The 23,002-nt window shown below is 37.1% G+C and overlaps 1 protein-coding gene across 1 annotated transcript in view; it reads left to right on the top strand.

Annotated features, from left to right (window-relative positions):
* The first annotated feature begins 2,764 nt into the window (after positions 1-2,764).
* The window catches only part of LOC127790894 (UPF0481 protein At3g47200-like), a 35,631-nt gene continuing 15,393 nt past the window's right edge, over positions 2,765-23,002 (top strand). The window contains exons 1-4 of the mRNA XM_052320624.1: positions 2,765-2,970; positions 3,123-3,227; positions 3,911-3,985; positions 4,772-4,849. Coding sequence (XP_052176584.1) covers positions 2,907-2,970; positions 3,123-3,227; positions 3,911-3,985; positions 4,772-4,849 — 322 coding nt within the window. The 5' untranslated portion in view covers positions 2,765-2,906. The remainder of the gene's footprint in view (positions 2,971-3,122; positions 3,228-3,910; positions 3,986-4,771; positions 4,850-23,002) is intronic.

Raw genomic sequence — 23,002 nt, 5'->3', positions numbered from 1 at the left:
TCGTGCAACATGGCACGTTGCTGTCGTCCTTTTTGCCAGTAGTGGCACTTTGTCCAATTGGAGCCCAACCTCCTCGGGGCAGACACCTGACATTTTATTAAATATTAAAGATTTATGTAAAGAATAATGCTAGACGTCCCACTTTGTTGATAAGTCTCAGCGTAACCCGTTACTTTTCAGTCCAAATGAAGACCAGCATAATTCTCACCTTCTTTAGAAACTCTAGATTAATAATTTCTCAGGTTCGTTACCCAAGCCAGCCAATAGGCATGCCAAACCTTTCCTAATCATACAACCCAGCCCTTTCATTATCATTTGTACGTGGGTGGGCTGAAATTGGGTGACGGTGGGGAGGGGCCCGACGCGATTCTTATTTCATTATGATTTGCTTAATAAAGTTGTCAATCATCTCCCGCTTTTCTTTTTGTCTCATTAGTCGTAAGAGAATATCTTGCACAGTAAATATTTTATCACTAGCCTTCACATGAATCACATGTATATCATAGAGCATCTCAAATCAGGGGCGGATCCTGAGGGGATCTAAGGGGAGAGCTGGAACTTCAATTTGAGGGATTGTGTATGTATAGATATATATATTATATGTGTATGTATAGATATATATATTTATATAATGTTTTGGTTGGGGTTGGCACGGGCTGAAGCCCGTGCCACCACCCCCCCCCCCCCCCCCCCCCCGGATCCGCCCGTGTCTCAAACAGAACATTAAATTGGCATTTAACATCAATTTGGTTTTAAAAAACACTTCAATAAATACACTAATTTAGTATTAGGCATAAATTTCAATCATCAAATTTAATGTTTAATGAATAATATAACATCAAATTTGATGTTATACTATTCACCAACACTAATTTTTTTTTTTGATTTTATTTTCAATTTTGCACCTCTTGTTATATTTTTAAAACAAATTATTCTCTTTATATATTTTAATTAATAATTAGAAATATAAATTAAATTATTCTAAAAAATATATATTGATTGAAATATTTTATTAAAATCTATAAAATGATTATAATATTGAATAAATTTTAAAATATTTAATATATATTTTAGATACTATGTTAATATAAAATGAACTAACTTTATTTATGTATATAAAAAATTATTATTTCAATAATTACTTGATAGAAAGATAATATTTTTAATAAAAAAACTCAATAATATAATAAAAAATAATAATATTTTCTTTAACGTAAATTAAAAATACATGATGAAAATAAAAAAAAAGTTAAAAAAAACAACATGGCTTAAAAATAAAATGCAAGTAATTAGTTGTGAAATAAATGGGAAAAAAAATATGTGGATAAAAAAAGATGAGAAAATAATTAGTTGAAATATTAAGTGAAAAAAATTTATGGGAAAAATAGTTAGTTTGATTTAAAATATTAGTTGAAAATATTAGTTAAAAAATAGTTGGATAAATAATTAAGTGGATAAACAATTAGTTTGATAAAAGTTAGGTAAAAATAATTAATTAAAAAATTAGTTAAAAATTAATTAGAATAACATATTTTGTTAAAAAAAACTAAAAAAATGATGAGAGTAATTATTAATTTTTTTATAAAATATGACTAATTATTTTTAATATGAATATTTTATGTTAAAGAAATTAATTAATATTGATTAAACGATTAGTTATAGAATATTTTTTAAAAATTCTTTTTGCATTAATTTGGTGTTAGAGTTGACAAATGGGTCGGATGGCCCATTTCCCAACCCGACTCGATATTGTAGCAAATGAGTCGGCCAAGCCAATGTTTTGTAGATCGCGGCTTGACCTGACCCACCAAAATAGGGGTGGCCCACCAAAATGGCCAGGTCTGGCCCATTTTGACCCTTTTATTAAGGGGCATAGGGTCATGCCAAACTCCCATTTTTCATTACTCGGCCTAACTCGCCTCCCTCATGGGTCAATTTGGCTCGACCCATGAAATGGGTGGGCCAAATAAGAGACAGGTCGGCCATTTTCCAACTCTGGTGTTGAGTACATTGGAGTGAAAAAAAAAATTAGAGTTGAAAAATTTGGTGTAAATTCATGTTTGACACCAAAATATTGTCAAATTTAGTATTACATATTAGAGATGCACTGAGAAGAAGTTGATAAATACCACCTTTGAGTCGATCTTGACAGGGTACCATACTTGATTTCTTATCCTTAATCAAATAAGAAGAATTAATTAATTCAACTGATAGATGGTGTTTAGTAAGTTTTGACTTACTAGAAAAATTGTTAATAATTTGATTTAGATGAAAAACATTAGAGAAATGAAAAAATTTGGATAATTTTGTTAGAAAAATTAATTATAATTAATTATATTTTTTTATTAAATTATTTTTTATTTTTTAACTTATTTAATAAATCTCTTAATCTATTTTTATTTGGTTAAGTAAACTTACACCGATTTCATTAGAGAATTTCACTCTTAATTTATTTTAAATTTACCATCACGTATCTTAAAATCATAATTAGATCGAATTTCAGTAACATTATAATTTTATACTTTTTTTTTTTTGAATTGTCATTATTCACCGGTAAGTTTATAAGATTCCTTGGCTGTTTCTTCTTCGACCATATTATTGCTCAAAATCATACGACACGACATGACATGATGGGACACAGGTTGGATTAATAATTTCTCAGGTTCGTTACCCGAGCCAATAGGCATGGCAAAGCTTTCTTAATCATACAAGCCAAGCCAGCCAGCCTATGTATATATACATAAGGATGAGTTGGAAGCAAACATTAAACAGCGATATATATGTGAATCGGTTGGTTCTCAATCCATGGACTGTTTTTGCTAAATTGACTGTCTCCTCAAGCTAGCTTCCCCGAGTTGCATGTGATCGGACTCTCAGTTTCGGTTGCTTTATTTGCAAGCAGCAGAATGAAGAAAGAAGAAAGGGAAAAAGATATTGTTGCAGACTCTGAGACGAATGCCGCCGCCCCAGGTTCCGTTTGTTATTATTTTTTTTTTATTAGACCATCCAAAGCAAGAAGGATTTTTATTATTATTCTGTTTTGGTATTTTATTCTGTATGTTGTGAATGATGCTTCATACAAAGTAAAAATATAAATATATTGTAAATATATATTTTTGCAGACAACTCTATATTGGTTGATTCCCCACTTTTAACATCGGCTATCATGGAGAAAGTGGATTTAGTACCAACTGTAGTCGGAAAATTTAAAGCGCCAATAGAGAATGGTGAGTAACATGAACCAAGCCTACATCTTATGAAGAAAAATTTAAAAAAATAAACGAACTTTATAGTAAATTCAGCTTAATTTAATGTTTCTTAATTTCTTTATTGGTGGCTTTCCTAATTTTACATAAATGCATGCATGGAATTAACACACTTAATTCCTTCCATTTCATTTCATTTAACCGATTGCATGTTGGTAGTCAAAAAAGAATTCAAAAAATTGCAAGGAGAACGCGATAAACACGAACTACTTTACTCCAGAACAAATTTCATTTCACTCTACCACATATACACCTATATATAGATTGTACATAGCTATTGAAGAAATTACTTCAAAATATTCAATTTAAGTTATTTTTAAAAAGACAAAATATTCAACTCTTAAAGGCTAGTGAGGATTATAGCCATGAAAGAAAGGAGCTTATAAATTGCCAATGTATTGGTATTTCGCTGGATGGATTTGAAGTAGACAACAATTTGTGAACCGATTTGGTTTTGGATCTGTAGATCCAGAAAGAATATGGTCATTGGTCATGATTAATCCCTTGTTTTGGTCCTTTTGGAAATAATACCTGACATGGACTATGTTGCTTAAATGTGCTATCTCATCTAAATTTTTAATTAATTTGCATGAAACTTTGATATGGACTACACAATAAAGATGTAACGTGCTTAATTTGTACAGTAACGGAAAAGCAACTCGGCTCCACCAATCATGCCATCGATATTGATGTGTCGGGCACATTATCAACTGAAAATGGTAAGCAACACTTCGTTCGGCAATATCTATAGACTCAACTTTTGATTATTTAGGCATTAAAATATTTAATTTTACTTTAGCTATAGATTGTTATTAAATTCTATCAATTTTTACAATTCATTCAATAACCTGGTAGGCTAATGTGGAAAATATCGCCATGTCTCACTCTCACACCGCCCCCTCACTACTATGAGATTTTAGACAAGTTTTGGATTTTTGTGAGAGTTTTCAATTTTTGTTAGGATGCTGTCACAACTGTCCACCGTCAAGAGTTAGTGAAACTTAGCCATACCAAATTTCCTTCCTTTCCACATAACAAGACCTATTCAACTTATCCCTTCATTTTTACATTATCCTTTATTCCTGAACAAATTTCATTTCACTCTACCACATATACACCTATATAAAGATTGTACGTAGCTATTGAAGAAATTATTTCAAAATATTCTATTTAAGTTATTTTTAAAAAGACAAAATATTGAACTCTTAAAGGCTAGTGAAGATTATAGCCATGGAAGAAAGGAGCTTATAAATTGCCATTGTATTGGTATTACGCAGCTGAATGGGTTTGAAGTAAACAATAATCTATGAATCGATTTGGTTTTGAATCCGTAGATCTGGTAAGAATATGGTCATTGGTCATGATTAATTCTTTGTTTTGAAATGATACCTGGACATGGACTGTGTTGGTTAAATGGGCTATCTCGACTAAATTTTTAATTAATGTGCATGAAACTTCGATATGGACTACACATTAAAGATGCAATGTGCTTAATTTGTGTATAGTATTGAAAAAGCAGCACGGCTCCACCAGTCATGCTATCGATATTGATGTGTCGGGCACATCATCATCAACAGAAAATGGTAAGTAACGTTTAATTCGGGAATATCTATAAACTCAACTTTTGATTATTTAGGCATTAAAATTTTTAATTTTACTTTAGCTATAGATTATTGTTAAATTCTATCAATTTGTACAGTTCATTCAATAACATGATAGGCTAATGTGGAAAATATCGCCATGTCTCACTCTCTCACCATGCCAACACTACTACGAGATTTTGTTTTACGATGCTTGAGAAAGGCATGGGTTTAATGTGCTAATGTTGTCTTTCTTGGGTTTAATGTGCTAATGTTGTCTTTCTTTTTTGAGCTGTTGATTGTTTGCGGGGATTGATGAGTGGAGTCTTGAAAAATTTGGTGGTTGAGCTCAATAATGGGATAGAACCCAAGAAAAATCAGGGTTGTATATTTTGCCTCTTCATCCTAATTTCCACTTTGTAAAGAATCTAATCCAAATCTAAATCACAATCACCCAACAAACTTTTCTTGATGCTGGGTCAAACAAAGAGGGTCCAAAAAATACGAATTTTACTAGAGAAAATCCTTTGCAATAAATCTCAACCCAAATTAATGTCCCAAGCTTGGACTGGTGGTGGTGGAATCGAGCTATCAACGTGGCAAATCCACAAGTTCGTTTTTATTGGTACACCACATATTTAGTTTCCTATATTTGAGTTTAGTAACTATCTCATCAAATATTTAATTTTTTTTAATTATCCTCAATATTTAATTTCCAAATTGTATATTTGTCTTCTTGTAAATCCCATAAATTAGAGATTGTTTGTGTTGTATATAAACCTCTTAATAGTCAAAAAAATAAGTAAGAGAAGAATTTATTTCCAAATACCAAGACCAAGCAGTGCCAAAAAACGCCGAGACCAAGCAGTCCACTTGACCAATATGTGATTATTGCTCAAAGGTCGGGCAATCAGGATCAATACTATGAGCTCGTTAGGTATCCATGCGGGTGGAATTCCTTTGGTGGGTGAGATAGGGGCAAAGGCCAAGGAGGCACCAAAGTTTGCAGGTCAAACTTGTCTTTAAGCCAAACAAATAATATTGACTGGAACTTTAAGCAGGCAATCGCATGTTAATTGATGAACAATATGAGATATTCATTCAATTGATATCTAGCAATTCGAGTGAGTCCAACCCAATGGTGAAGTTTGTAGGTAACATATATTCTTTTAAAGATTCTTATGATTGGACTTTGAATAGTGGTGCTACAAAACATTGCTTGCAGTGAATCGCTTCTTAACGATTGAAAACCAACCGTGAATATGCGTCTTGTCAGAGTACCTAATGGAACAACTTTAACCATACAAACACATGGGACCCATTACCTTGGCCAATGGCCTAAACTTGCCTAATGTCTTTTATGTTCCCTCTTTCAAGTGCAATTTACTATCAATTAGCAAACTTACTCAACAACTCAATTGTTCCATTACATTATTTTTCAACTCATATTTTAAAAGACCTAGTCTCAAATAAACTATTTGGGAAGGGTGAACTTTGTGATGGGTTATACTACTTCTAAAAGTTTGAAGCCTCTTTTGTAGCCACCTCAATTACTCAGCCAAATCATTTTATTTGGCACCACCGTTTAGGTCATTATCTAATTAGTCACTTGTCTTTAATTTTTGAAATTTTTAGATTTTTTTATCAATTAAGACTTTTGATGTGATTCTTATCATCGAGCCAAAAAAAGCACATGATATTTTTCATATTTCTAATAATAAAATTAATTCACCATCTGAGTTAGTTCATATAGATATTTGGGGGTTTTATGTACACTATTTTACTCTATAGCATGTTAATTTCTTCTTTACCATTGTTGATAATTTTAGTCATTGCACATGGATTTACATAATTTTATAACATAAATCTGATAGCAAAATACATATTTAAGCCCCTGTACTTGCACAAAGGCACCGCAACTTATTAGAAGTTGCTATAGCCTTATGTTTTCAAGCCTACTTACCCATAAAGTTATGGGTTGAATGCGTCTTAATGTTGCCTATTTGATCAGGCTAATGCCTATTTGATTTGATTGTGCGACTCTCCACATTGATCCCTTTGTTTTATGATAACAAGTCGACTTTTTATATTACAACTAACCTAATTTTTCATAAATGCACCATACACATCAAACTAGATTGTCATTTTATATGGGAAAAGTTTTTGGTTAACATCATCGATCCTCAGCACATTTCTACTAAGTTTTAATTAGCTAACATATTCACCAAGGCTCTTGGGCATGATCGATTTCATAGCTTGTTATCCAAGTTGGGCATTTGAAATGTTCATGCTCCAACTTGGGGTGAGGGGGGGGAGGGGTATTGGCATATCTTTAGTTTCCTAAATTCTTGTTTTCTAAATTGAGTAATTGTCTCATCAAATTAATATTTAATTTCCTAACTGTTCTCAATATTTAATTTCCTAATTGTATATGTCTCCTTGTAAATCCCATATATTAGAGATCCTTAGTGTTGTATAGAAACCTCTTATATGGTCAAAAGAATAAAGTAAAAGAAGAAATTTATTTATAAATACCAAATTGTTTAGAGTTTTTTATCCTTTGAATGAATCAAGAAAGCCTTTTTGATGGGGAGGGGATTATTTTAAAACTAGAAATCTCCTCACATACTGTAAGAACCCATATTTTTGTGAGGTTGTCACTTAATTTAAGCAAGTTTAGAATACCAAAAAATTGACTTGATAGTAGTTATAAGTACTGAATCAACTATAGGGAATGCCTTGGAGTGAAATTGTCTAAGAAAAATGATATGGTCTCGATGAGCGTTCCGAGATAAGATTTATGGTATCAAAAGAAGTCAGATCGGGAACGATTTTCGGTATAACTAAAATACAACTATTATTTAGGCTGCAAAATCAAATTATTGTAGAGGACTCCCGGGAAGTCAACGGAAGCCTGAAAGGGCTCCAATTTTTCGTAATGAGCAACCCTTCAGTGGTTTCGGGATGGAACGATAGCCTAGTGAGGACACTGGGGCGAAATCATCTTTATCGAGTTAATCTTTGGTTATTAATTTTGCGTTTTTGGTATTGTGATGCAAATTAATTTGATGTTTAAGGGCATAGTTGCAATAAAGAAATTGCTCAAGTGAAATTAAAAAAGAAATTGGGGCTTATGTGTAATTTTCTTTAGTTTAAATGTGTAATTTAATAGTGTAATATATAATTATATATATATATATATATACATAGGTTGCATGTGCTGTGTGTGCGTCGCCCATGGCCTACAACTCCAAGCCATGCCTTGTAAGATTTGGAGAAATTTGCACGCAAAGAGGGATGGCAAGGCAATGAGGAGAATCAGAACTTGGCCTATAAATAGAAGAAAAGGAAGGGGAGTAAGTTGCAGAAGAGAGAAATAAGGAAGAAGGAAGCAGGGGTAGCCATGGTCGTGCGAAGCAACTGGCCGATAGAAAGAGGCAGTGAGAAAGTGGAGAGATCGGGAGGAAGCAATGGCCGAAGGCAGTCGTTTGGCCGGCATTTGGTGGCCGAGAGGCGGCCAGAGGGGCCGCGAGCTTCACAGCAGTTGGGAAAAGAGGTGTCGCGGTTGGACGACGAAGCTGCGCTGGGCAGTAGCCGAGAAGCTGCTGGGGGCGTGTAGCGATGACCATTGAGGTCGGTGGGAAGCAACGAAGGCCCGGCGATGGAGCGAGGCGGCGGTTGGGCATGGCGCATGGGTCACTACAAAAAAATTAATTTTTTGCTGCAATTTTTTTGTGGCGGTTTTAAAAACCGCCGCAAAACATGGTATTTTGCGGCGATTTTGAAACCGTCGCAAAATATGATTTTTGCAGCAGTTTTTTTAAAATTTTGCAGCGGTTTCATAAAACTACCGCAAAATTCAGTAAAAAAATTAAATTTAGCGGTGGCAAAAATCGCTACTAAATTCAAAATAAAATAATTAAAAATTAAAATTAAATAAAAATCTTAAATATTAAAATTCATTATTTTCATTAAAAAATTAAATTTTGCTTAAGAAAATAATTAAAAATTAAATAAATATAAAATCTTAAAAAAAAAATTTAAAATTGCATTCAAATTAATAGAAAAATTCATTAAAAATATAATTTAAAAAAATAAAAATAAATTTAACAAAATTTTAATATATAAAATTTTAATAATTTTTAAAAAATATATAAAATCTTCTTTTTTATTTTTAATCAATTAATTTAATTTTAATTATTCTATTATTCTTTTAAAAAATAATCAATTAATAAATGTTTTTAATATATATTAAAAAAAATAAAATATAATTCTAAAAATTAGTTGTTAGATTAGTATATAATATATATATGTGCATATATGTTAAGGGGTCTTGGGTTTGAAACTTGGGGAGAGCACGCTGGGATTGAATTTCTAGCATTGCCACGTGGCGCGCAAGGGCTAGGCGGGTCGGGCGCGGGCGCAGGCTAGCTTGCGCGAGCAATAAAAAAAGTAAATTTTTAATTTTAGCGGCAGTTTTGAAACCGCCGCTAAAATTAAATTTTTTTTTTAAAATCTTTAGCGGCGGTTTCAAAACCGCCCCTAAATATTATAGAAACTGCCGCAAAATTTAAAATTAGCAGCGGTTATTCCAATAGTTGTTGAAAATCGCCGCTAAACGCTCCGCGATGACTGACTTAGCAGCGGTTAAAAATCGCTGCTAAATACAAAAAAAACTGCCGCTAAATGCTGATTTTTTTGTAGTGGGATGTTCGCATAGAAGGCATGGGAGAGAAGAAGAAGAAGAAGAAGAAGAAGAAGAAGAAGAATGAGGAAGAAGAAGAATGAAAAGAAAAGAAGAAAAGAAAAAAAGAAAAGGGAAGAAGAAGCATGGTTGTGCGTGCAGAGTAGAGGCAGGAGGAAGAAGAAAAAGAAAGAAAAAGAAAAGGAAAGAAAAAGAAAAAGGAAGAAAATAGAAAAAAAGGGGAAAAATTTCTGAAAAATAGGAAATGAATATTTATTAATATTTCAAAAATTTTGGGCAAGAAAATGGTTTGGGCACACGTTTCGAGTATATGACACGCATATCGAGGAAGCTTGAGAGGCTAAGTTAAGGTAAGTAAAATTTCTTAGAAAATTTAAGAAATTTAGGAATATTACTTTATGAATTTTCATAGTGAAATATTTAATTTGGATTTATTGAAGAAAAATAGGAAGAAATAGAGAAAAAGATAAAGAAAATGCAAGAAATTATGAAAAAAATAGGTTTTAATGCTTATTTAACTAAATGTGTTGATTAGGATGTTTTGAGGCTTAAGTTGAAGTGACTTGTATAAATTTTGAGGTTGACCCGCAAATCGAGGCAATGCACAAATTTCGAGACATGCATGAATATCGAGATAGCCCGATAAGATTGAGAAGGTAAATGGTACTTCCCAATTGGATTTAGTTTTATGGAAAATGCTTGGTTTGTAAGTGGTTCTACCCAAAAAACTTGATTTTAAGTAAATGATTTTATCATGTTGCCATGCTTTGTTATGAATATCATGTAGATTGCATTTACATGTATTGATGATGAGATGTGCATATGCTTACGATGATATTATTGATCATGCATCGCATAAGGGTTTGAGATATGGACTAGCACAGTTGCTCTACCAAGGATGCACCCATACACCCCAGCTTCGAAAGATGTGGCTGTAAAAATGGGGAGCAACAATTGGGTGCGATCAACTCAAACCAAAATGATATGGAAAGGATATTTTGCATTTTGCATTCATGCACGAAATATGTTTATTGTTTCCTTACTTAGATGATTCATCATCTAACTTGGGGTTTGCCCCTGGAATATTCAAACGTTCGAGATGGAGATTGTAGCAAATACAAGGATGAATGAAGCATGAAATGGCACTTAGCAAAGTGCATGATGAATTGAATGATGAATGAAATGTATGTAATGTAGCTCATGTATTTAAATTCTACTACTTTGAAATTTGAATGTTATGAGGAATGACGATATAATAACTTATTTAATGTTAAAGTAAGATATCAGGTTCGATTCTTGCTTCCGTATTTGATATGTATAATGATTCTCTTTCGAGAAAATGATTGGAAATTCTAGGACGGATTCAGGAAATGATGTGATTTAGGTTTAGTTTGAAAGGAAAAAAAATTATTGTTCCAAGTTATAACGCGCCTGAGAAAAACGGGGCGTTACAGTTGGTATTAGAGCTTAAGTTTTTTTTTGGGAGCCTTAAGTGACTCTGATATAGTTGAGGTTAGAGTTAAACCCTATTTGGAGATTAGGGGATAGTAATTTAGAGACTTAAAAGGATTCGATATTGATAGAACTAGTTAGTAGGAACCCCAAGTTGAGGTTTAGGGGAAATAGATTAACGGTTCGTAAGACGAAATCCCTATTTGGAAATTTGGGGATTGTCGGTTAAAGGCTTAAAGGTTATTGGATATAAGTTTGTGTAATGGAAGTACATGTCTAAGAAAGTTCTGGCTAAGGAAAGATTTGATATTTAAATGTGTCCATTTGTGACCTACATATCTTTCCTGGGAACTTACCTGGTGTACTATTCACATACAGACACTATTCCAGTATATAGTTACTATTCTCAATGAATAGTGAAAGCCTGATGAGGGTTAGTACAAGCAGAATGATCTAGCTATTGAAGTTAGGATCCGATGATATGATTCGGGTGTAAGGTTGACTCGGTAACCATGATCCGAGAGATTTGGAGACTGTTGATTTAAGGTCATTAGTCGAAATCATTGCGAGAAATGATATGATAACTGTGGTTATCGAGGATGATCGAATCATAGATGATTAGTCTTGTGATACCCAAGAACTTTGGGTTATTATTTTAAAGGAAAAATGAAAATTCGGAGAAAATAGATATCTGAAGAGTAAAAAAAAAATACCGAATCAGCCGAAGGGAGTACTTTGAAGCTTAAATTTCCAAGGAAATAAGAACGCCTTTAACGAGCATATCGAGGCATGATTTTTAAGACCGAAAGAAATCTAATTAGAAACCATTTTCGGTATTGCTATGGATCGGGCTGAAAAATCGAATTGTCGTAGAAGACTCCCGATAGGGTAATGGAAGCCTTGGGAAGCTCTGATTCATCGACTAGGACAACCCTTTGAAAGTTTCGGGAAGAAACTAAGAGGTTTAAAGCCAAAAACAAAAATTCGGGCCTAAGTGTAATTTTTTAAAATTGCCAAAAGGGGTCAAAATGACATTTTTTGAAAGTTTCAAGGGAGAAATGGAAAGATTAGGACTTAAGGGACCTAATGGAGATATTCAAAAGTTGAGGGGCTTTTGTGAAAGAGGGCCAAAGTAGAAAAAAACCAAAGTAGTGATGATGAGCTGATAATCATCACTATAAATAGAGCTTGTGTTTGCAATGAAAATCTTGGCCATGGAATCCGACCAAGCCACGAGGGGTCACCGAAAGCCTTTGGGTTTGCATGGGGCGGTGGTCAGGGAGGGCCAAGGAGTGATGATGAGCCGACAATGACCATCGGAGTGGCTGGATTTTTGAAAAATTGGGCCAAGAAAGCTGGCTGTGGTGATAAACCCTGCAACTTGCTTTTTCAGTTGAATATTGATACCTTTAGGTCGATCTAGGGGAGGTGAGGACGTTTAAGGCAATGGGTAAGGCGGCTAAGGCCATTTCGAGCTTTAACTTTGCCTATAAATAGAGCTTGTGTTAGCCGAAAATTTTAGAAGATTGAAGCTCAAATCGAAGCCATTTTTGAAGGAATTGAGAGGCAAGGATAGAGGGCTTTTGTTGCCCATAAGTTGGAGAGCATTTCTAGAGAATTTCGTGAGCAACAGAGCAAGAACGAGCGAGATCCGAAGCCTCGCTAGAACCCTAGGCGAACGCTCTAGCAGACACTTCAAGCCTCCGATTGACCGGCTTCCGAACCTCTTTTCAAGCTGATTCAGGTGCCATCGTCATCGATTTGGGCTGGGCTTCATCGAGATGCAAAAATCTCAACTTTTTAGTGTGTCATCGCCGGAGAAGATGATCAGCGCGTGAAGCTCACGCGCCAGTCTCACTCGCCCTATCACGCGCTGGCGCGTGCGGGCGCGTGGGGCCTTGTTAATTTCTAATTTCTTTTTAATATTCTTTGAAAATTAATTTAGGATTTTCTATAAAAAAAGATTTGAAAAATAAGTGATGTAGGTATTTATTTTGGATTATTAGAGAGAATAATGGGAGAAAAATAGAGAAAAAAGCAAGAAAATTAAGGAAAAATAGTTTTTATTGATTATTTAAATGAATATCTTGCCTAGAGTGTCTTGTGATTTGAGGTGAAACAATTGGTGCGATCTTTGAAGTTGGCATGAAAAATGAGGCAAGTTGCACGTTTTTCGAAGTATCCTAATTTTGAAAAATGCGAGTGGTTTTGTCCCTATAACTCGTAAACGACATGAATACCTTTCTATACATGATATTTATGTATGTTATGGTCATTTTTGTCATATTTGTCCATATTCTATTGGATGGAAAGTTATGATATCACTTGACATGATATTATTGTCAAATTGAAACTCGTGCATAGGATTGGGATGTCGTCCTAAGAGTGTAGCCGTAATTTCCCAAGGACAATTGATGGAACAACGTTAGGATTATCTTGCAGAGGTTCGAGATTCTACTTAGGGTTCCATGTCAGGCTGTTGGGTCAGGGAAGTTACACTAGGGTATCTGTTTATAAATGTCCATGCATCATTTATTCATTCATGCTTATCTAACCATCACTTAGAAGATCTCATCTTCTAATATTGGATGATGTCCCTGGAATATTCCACATTTCAGGCGAGACAAGCGGCCGGAAGGGCAAGGAGGTGATCGAGGCCTGATCGCGATGGAAATTTTGTGGGCCCATGTGAGGCCAGGATTATCTATTACATTCAGTTGTATCATTTAGATTTTATCAATAATTGTAATATCATGTTGGGTGGACAATATGTATGTACCCAGTATGTTATGTTTTCGAGGTTTCAAGCAGGTTTTGATCTTGCTTTCGCTTATGTTAAAAATGTATCATTCCTTCGTTATGTTTTGGAGTGTTATATATAAAGGTTATGTTGAGGATTCATTGTTGATCTATGTTTAAATGAAAAAAATAAATAAAAATCCTAGCATATATTTTAATGCCCTAGAAGGTGGGGCGTTACAGTTGGTATCAGAGCCAAAGTTTTATTTGGAGAATTATGATAGATCTTTAGGGATCTATGAACCCGAGGTTTAGAAAACTTAGATTAAGAAATCCCTATCTAGAGATTATGGACTTAAGTGTGCTATAGTGAAAGTGCATGTCTAGAAAAGTTCTGACTAAGGAAAGACTTGGTACTTAAGTGTGTCCATTTGTGACCCACCTCTTTTTTCTGGAAACTTACCTGGTATACTATTCACGTACAGGCACTATACGGTTGCTATTCTTTGATCGATTTTTCAATGTCAGAATGGAAGGAGATTACCTTGAGTAATTCTGGGTGACTCATTGGGCTTGTCGATGGGCGGACAGTGAAGCAATCATGGGAGACGTCTTCGATTTCTTAGACATAATACAAGGCATCTTGAGGGATGTACCACCAAGTAGATTCATGAGACCGAGCCTAATGCACGCCTAAGTGGAGTTCTTGATAAATCACACGGAAGAAGAATGAAAAGCCGTAGCTGAAGAAATTCACCAGCGAGGCGATTACGCCTCTCTACATTTCTTCTGTATACGATTCCGCGATTAGGTTATTGAGATGTTCGAGGGAGCCATAATAGAAGAAGAAGATTCAGATGGAGATTGGGATGACATCGAGGCAGCCGAAGCCAATATGATGGGCGTCGATTACCTTGACTCCGACGACGAAGAAGAAGAAGTAACCGTGCACGGCGACCTCGATGGACCCACAATTGAGTCTGAAGATGACACAGTGAACAACGATGCTTGGGTCTGGAAGTCAACCAGCCCATAGAAAGAATCATGGACAATTTTATTTCGTTTATTAGTGTTTTAGATGTGTGCCGTGTGCTTTTCTTAAACGATGTTATATATATCGTGTTATGAAATGAAACTTTGTTTTGGAGAAAATTCTAGTGGAATGAGATTTTGTCTTGTCTTTCAGATGGTATCTACAAGGCAACAAAGGAACATGACTCCTGTCAACCCCAATCGAGGAATCGAGGATGTTAGAGGCAGAGGGAATCGCCACTACAATCGCACCGAAACTAGTAGCATCCGGACTCGGGAACAAGAGACGGAATCAATAGTTCCCGAAGGACGATTGGACCAGATAGAGAGGGTCTTAGAGAATCTCTTAACCCACACATCCAGGGGAGAACCATCCAGGCACATTGATACTATGCTAGAACAGTACCGGCGACAGTGACCGCCAATATTCAAGGGGAAACCCAATGTGACCCCAGCATGGCCGAGTATTGGTTGGAGTAGACAGATAAATTGCTTCAACATCTACAGTTCAATGATGAGGACAAATTGAATTGTGTCACTTTCATGTTGGAGGAAGAAGCTGGAAGATGGTGGCAGACAGTAGAACGAGCTTTGCAACGATCCCCCTCGAGGTGAGGATCAGATTCCGACGATACTCTAGTATCAGTCTGGGAGGCATTTAAGAAGGCCTTCAAAGATAAGTATTTCCCTTTTAATTGGAAGTAGAAGAAGAGCTGGGAGTTTTCAAACCTAAAGCAGACCGAGGAAATGTCAATAGCTTAATATGACACCCGATTCAATTAGCTCATTAAGTACGTGCCAATGTATGATGCCGATGAATAGAAAAAGGCACAGAAGTTTATGTCAGGACTACGGGTGGAGCTGCTGCAGGCCTTGAGCACTTGGTTAATCGACTCCTATGAAAAAGCCTTGAGCAAAGCTTTGACAATAGAAAGAAATCTTCTTCAAGTGAAGCTCATTAGGTCTGGTGAAATGAAGGGAAACTCAAAACATAAATCGGGAAATAAAAGTTCCCAAAATAATAAACAATGCCCCTAATGCAAGAAGAACCATCTGGGGAGGAAATGCTTGGCAGGGACATCCAGCTATTACTTATGCGGAGAACGAGGACACATAAGTAGAGATTGTCACAAGAGAAAAGAAACATCTCCAGTGAAAGACCTAATAAATGTGGTGTGTTTTCAGTGTGATCAACCACGACACTATTCAAGGAACTGTCTGAAGAAGCTGAAACTCGGACAAGAAGATGGACCAGCTGAAAGAGTAGGGGAGGCTCGTGGGACTCGTTAAGGACACGTTTACAACCTCACCAAGGAAGATGTGGGGACAGATTCGGTAGTCGTACAAGGTACGCTCTTTATATTGGATACCCTTGTGCATGCATTGATAGACCCTGGGTCAACGCATTCATTTATGTCATATACTTTGGCTGAGGGTTTGGGGTTAGAAACTAAACCTATGGGGTCTTCGATAGTAATTTCAACGCCCATGGGTAAAAGTGCAAGGTCTTCAAAAGTGTTAGAATGATGCGAAATTAGCTTAAGTGATACTCAATTTCAAGTTGATCTAATTTTGCTAGAAGTATATGATTTCGACGTAATCTTAGGAATGGATTCTTGTCTAGATATGATGCCAGCATAGATTGCCGAAGAAAAATAATGACCATAAAGAAAATCGAAGGGGAATCGGTTAAATTTCGAGGACAGGGTGACCCCAAGAATGGAAAAATGATTTTGGTCGAGAAGGCAGAAAAGTTGATAAACCAAGGAGCCCATGGGTGTATAGCTTATGCTCGTTTGGAAGAGAAAGAAGTACCAGAACTCAAGAAGGTGCGGATAGTACGAGAGTATGAGAATGTGTTTCCGGAAGAACTACTAGGACTACCACCACCTCGAGAGATCGAGTTCTCAGTTGAGCTAGTTCCAGGAACCAAACCGATATCAATTCCTCCATATCGAATGGCTCCGGTAGAACTAAAGGAATTAAGGAGTCAGCTTTAGGAACTGACAGATAAGGGATTCATTAGGCCAAGCACATCACCGTGGGGCGCGCCAGTGCTATTTGTAAAAAAGGACTGAAGTTTGAGAATGTGCATTGACTATTGTCAGCTGAATAAAACCACGGTAAAGAATAAGTATCCACTCCCGAGGATCGATGAGCTGTTCGATCAGCTACAAGGAGCAAAGATATTTTCAAAAATTGACTTGAGGTTTGGATATTACCAATTGAGGATTAAGCCTGATGATATTTTGAAAATAGCTTTTCAGTCAAGGTATGGCCATTTTGAGTATTTCATGATGCCATTCAGGTTAACAAATGCTCTAGCAGCATTTATAGATCTTATGAACAGGGTGTTCAAACCCTATTTGGATCAGTTCGTGATTGTATTTATAGATGATATATTGATCTATTCCTTGAATGAGAGCGATCATGAGGAACACTTAAGGGCTGTGCTAGGAACTCTTAGGAAGCATCAGTTGTATGCCAAGTTCTCAAAGTGAGAGTTCTGGCTACCCCAAGTCGCATTTCTTGGACATGTGATCTTTGCTTAAGGAATCTCGGTAGATCCAGCAAAAGTTGAGGTTGTTTAGGGATGGAAGCAGCCAATGAACATGACAGAGGTACGAAGCTTTTTGGGATTGACAGGCTACTATTGAAGATTCGTGGAGGGATTTTCGAAATTAGCCGCACCTATAACGAAGCTTATTCGGAAGGATGTCAAGTTTGAATGGACTGCCAAGTGCGAGGAATGTTTCCAAGAGCTCAAAGATCGTTTAACCACAACACTTGTTTTAGCAATGCCAGGTAGGCCCGGAAGATTCGTTGTGTATACGGATGCCTCTAAGATAGGTTTAGGTTGCGTGTTAAAGCAATGCGGATGAGTGATTGCGTATGGATTGCGATAGTTAAAGAGACACGAAGTAAACTACCCAACACATGATTTGGAATTGGCAGTCTTAATATATGCTCTAAAAACTATGGAGACATTACCTGTATGGTGAAACGTTTGAGGTGTTCACAGACTACAAGAGCCTGAAGTATGTGTTCTCACAAAAGGAGTTGAACCATAGATAACGACGCTCTGATACCAACATTGTAAGCACCCCCTACCCGGATATCCCGACCACCTGGACTACCCGAACAGGAGCGCTTACGGAAGGGAAAAAGAAAGAAACACAAGACAGGAATTACCCTAGGATGCATACACACGAAATAAAATAGCGAAAGCAAAGTTATATACATGTATGCACACGAGTACCCCACTGGAACAACGGTCACATAATATATATATACATATAGATATCTGTGCCATCAAATACAGAATACGAAGAATGATCTAGCATAGTAAAAAATAAGGGACAAAAATCCTGTCAAAACATTAGCGACAATGGGGGAAAGCTAACTGTACACCATACCGACACGGCTGGTTGCTAGGTATCGCGATCCTCGCCCTCAACTTTCGCTTTACCCTTACCTGGAATGATAGAAAGCAAGGTGAGTCGCAAGACTCAACAAGTTTATAAGAAAGGAAAGGTTATAAACTAAATAGAAGAAGTGAACTCCCCATATATAGTCCCACACATACACACAAGCCATGAGATGCTACCACGCAAAAGTATAGCATAATGAAAGCACATACCGGTCCTTGGGGCCCACACAAGACACCCGCCACCCAAATCCCATACCAACCTGCCGCTGCCCTAAAAGGCAACATAAGTCTTCAACAAACCTGTGCGCACTCCTCGGGTCGGTGCTCCCGACGCCCGAGCCTCTGAATACCCGAGCCCTAGGCTCCCTCAGAACGGTACTCCCGTTCGAGAGCATTGAACATATAGTAACCATGCAATGCGCATATAAAATGCAAGGCATAGTAAGCATCAACTAGATACACTAACGCCCATACATCCAGGCATCAGGCGGATGCTTCGCCCACATAGTAAATCACACGCGATGCATATGCCCGTGCTAGATGCAACTAACGACACTAGGATGTCCGTGTCCAAGCATAAATAGAACATGAAAACCCCAACATGCAGCCCGCACCCATGTGCATACCAAACCATGCAACCAAAATGGAATGTATCAAGTTATGCAGTAACCACATAACGATAGAGCTAGTCAATAGTGCCTGGCACCGATTAGCAGTTAGTGGCTAGGAGTGTCTGGCCGACGACCTAAGAAAGACTGTACAATAGTCGCTTCAATGTCACCGAACAGCCGACCCTTACCCCCACTGCCCCATAGTTCTAGCCTATTAATAGCCAAGAATCCATAATTATACCCTAACATCTAAGAACCTAATCCCCGAGTGAGTACGGCATCATTTCCACAGGCGTGGGGGTGACACAAACCCTCGTAGGCAATCAACAAATAAAATCCTCGAAGTTAGCTTATTAAATTTAATTTACATCAATAGGCTAATAATTCCATAATTAATAAACAGACCAAAACGAATGAAGGGAGGGTAAATAAATTCACAATGGAAGGAATTTCGTAAAGGAGGTAGGAAACTTGCCTCAAAGAAGAGATCATTGGGCTTGTTCTATCCCAAAGCGGTAAAAATTATACAAATTGCAACATCGTATAATTGGCCAAAATTAATAAAATTGACCTCTAAATGAAATTCCAACCATAAGAAATTATTAATACTAGCTTCTCTACTTACCAGGCTAATTAAATCTTCAAGTAAACCTGATTTAATCCTCAATTTCTCCCAATTTTCACCATTTCCAATGACTGCTCAAGCTTCTTTTTCTTTGCAATTAATCCTCTCTGTTGCTGTGTGAAAATCAGCCTGAAATGGGCCTTAAATTAGCCAAAAGGAGCGGCCAAGACGCGGCCACGTGGTGACCGCTGGGACCAGCGCTGGGAGGCCACCACCCTTGACGAAACGACACCGTTTCGGCCACCTAAGGGATGATTAAAATCAGCCCAAAATTCCCTCGTGCACACTCACAGGCTGCGGGTCGATCCTGCGACCACCTCCCTCTTACACGAGCACACGACTGCCTGAGCTATCGCCTCCCTTCAATATTAATATGCATTGCATTAAATTTAAGGTGACTTCTCGGTCCTTTCTGAAATTTGCACCAGCACCCCAACATTTATGAAATTCACACACCCACTTAATATTTACACTAACACCCGAGACTTATGAAAATCTCCCAATTTAATTTATTATTATGATATTTGATAAAAAATAATTATTCTTATACTTATTATTATTAATATCAACAAAATATATTAATATCCCCTTTAAATTAAATTAACATAATAAACTAATAATTAAATTAAATTACGATTTACTGGTCGTTACAAATCCTCCCCCCCTTAAAAGAATTTTGCCCCCAAAATTCGTACCTGGCTAGGAAAATAACTGAGGTTGAAGTCACCTCATATCCTCCTCCAGCTCCCAAGTAGCCTCCTTAGGGATATGTCGCTGCCACTGAATCTTTACATAGGGAATTGTACGATTACGGAGCACTTTCTCTTTTCAATCCACAATACTAGCTGGCAACTTGATGTATGACGCGTCCTCATTGTTGGAAATGTATGCCCTAAAGACACGTTTTGTTTAATTTATGGTAATGATGTTTCTTTTATTCAGTTTATGGCACATATATTATTTGCATTTAATTGTTGGAAAGGTGTCCATGCTATTAAGTAAGTGATTCATGTGATGGGTCGTTCTTCACAGTTAGGCATGAATCATGGGTACTTAATAAGCAAGAAAATATTACTCTTGATCTTTTGATAGAACTGGGCATTCTATCATGATAAGATCATTGTGCAATAGATCCTAATGGAGGATGGCTTGTCTTAGCCAGTAAACAGTCCGTTTACTCTGATTGTACAAGCGCATTTGGAATGCGTAGAGTGGACCTGTGATAGAAGCTAATGACAAAGTACTAATTATCATGGAGCTAGTCTATCACTGCTACTACGTGGACGAGTACTCTAATACTTGAGTATTAGTTGGTGGTCTAGTGAACCTAGAGCTATATTCTTAGATTCATTGTAGGTGAGGTCTATCAAAGATCAATATCCTTTTGAGTTGGGAGTATGGTTTCTAATTAGCTAAGACAGACTAATACAAGATAGTTTCTGTGATTCACCCCCTTGTGATTGTCCAAGAATAATCGAATAATCCAGGGCCCTGGGAACGTGACTTAAGAGTGTGTGCTTCTGGGTAGCTCCCAGTGATAAGCAAGTACATTCGAGTAGTCACGGATTATTGGACTAGTGATCTAAGGATGGTAGAAATCATTTAGAAAGGTGTTAGTATATTATTCCTTTCTAAATGATGGGTGTTACGCAGAGGGGTATTTTCGTCATTACACTAGTAGGTCAAAGACATGGCATATGCAAAATTATTCGTGGGGTCAGTGTTACCATATGGTGATAGTTGGAACACTTAGAATGACAAAATATAGCTACTAGGTAGCAGGGATATTTTGGTTATTTTAGTAGCCGTGAATAATTTGTCTTTTGGTCCCCGGGGTAGCTCGATGTAACTCATGTATTTTTTAATACATTTGGCTTGTTGGATGAATTACATTGAGAGAGAATTATTTTATTCAGAATGGTCCATAATTAATTGGGCTAGAATAAAATAATAGTTCATTAGGGTTTTAATTAATTAATTGGGCTAACCCAATTAGAAAATTAATTAAATGATCTTGGCCCATTAGGGTTTGGCCCACTAGGGTTTTAACCCTAGGGTTCTCCCTATATATTCTCTCATTATTTGTTTTTTCATCCAAGTCGTTTTTCATTCTTCTTCACCGAAGAGAGGCCACGAGTTCGAGTCATATTTCGGAAGATCGAAAGAGAGCCTCGAAGTTCTGATGCGAAGGAGCCGAAGGATAGCAGGACAGCCGTCGTCTCCACCACGCGAAAAAGCTACCGCGCATCCTGCCCCTATCGCCCCATTCCGACCGGTAATCCGCCGTAAAAGTAAGTCTCTTAGATTCTAATCAATACGAGGATCGTTTTTTGATTAAAACGCTTCCGTTGCATGCTTTTGTATCCTCGTTTTTGATCCTTCACTCTTGCACCACGAGCGGGTGATAATCAATAACATGCCCTGGATCTTCCACGTACTTGCGAAGCATAGAAACATTAAAGACATCGTGTACATGTGCTAGTTGAGGGGGTAAAGCTAACCGGTAAGCCAACGGTTCGACTCGCTCCAATATCTCAAACGGTCCCACATAACAAGGACTAAGCTTGCCTAATACTCCAAAGCGTCGAACACCCCTCATCGGCATGACTCGAAGGAAAACATGGTCACCAATAGCAAACTCAAGTCTCGGCGTCATCTGTCCGCGTAACTCTTCTGACAGTCTTGAGCTGCCTTCATCCTAGCTCGAATCAACTGATCTTTTTTGTCGTCTGCTCTACCAACTCCGATCCAAGCAATACTCACTCCCCAATCTCAGTCCATCAAAGTGGTGATTTACACGATTGCTCGTACAAGGCCTCAAAAGGTGCCATCCCAATACTGGCTTGGAAGCTATTATTATAGGCAAACTCCACTAGCGATAGATGGTTATCCCAGCTCCCATGGAAGTCTAATACGCAAGGGCGGAGCATGTCCTCCAAAGTCCGTATGTTCTGCTCCGACTCCCCGTCAGTCTGAGAGTGGAAGGCTGTACTAAAAATCAACTGGGTCCCCATAGCACTCTGTAACGCCTCCCAAAATCGTGAGGTGAACTGAGAATCCCTGTCTGATACAATGCTGGCTGGTACTCCGTGCAGTCTCACCACCTCGTTAATGTATAACTTGGCTAGTCGGTGAATAAGATAAGTTTTCTTGACGGGTAGGAAGTGTGATGATTTAATCAACTGGTCGATAATCACCCATATCGAATCAAATCCCCGGCTGGATCCCGGTAATCCTGAGACAAAATCCATAGCTATGCGTTCCCATTTCCACTCCGGAACAACTAAAGGTCGTAATAATCCCGTAGGTCTCTAATGCTTCGCAATATAAATTTTGCTACGCTCCTCTTCATGCCGCTTCACCAATAATAACGTCATAAGCCCTGATACATTTTCGTCGCTCCAAGATGTATAGTATAGGGAGAACTATGAGCTTCCTCTAGAATCCTCTGTCTAATGTCCCTGTCATTGGGCACACAAATCCATCCACGGAATAATAGGAAACCGTCGTCCTGTTGGCCGTACCCCATTGGTCCAAACTTCTCTATGTCAACCATGATCTC

Source organism: Diospyros lotus, chromosome 14 (genome assembly GCF_014633365.1).
Source record: "Diospyros lotus cultivar Yz01 chromosome 14, ASM1463336v1, whole genome shotgun sequence".
Classification (NCBI taxonomy): Eukaryota; Viridiplantae; Streptophyta; class Magnoliopsida; order Ericales; family Ebenaceae; genus Diospyros; species Diospyros lotus.
The sequence above is the reverse complement of the archived record's forward strand: the minus strand, read 5'-3'. Positions and strand labels throughout refer to the sequence as shown.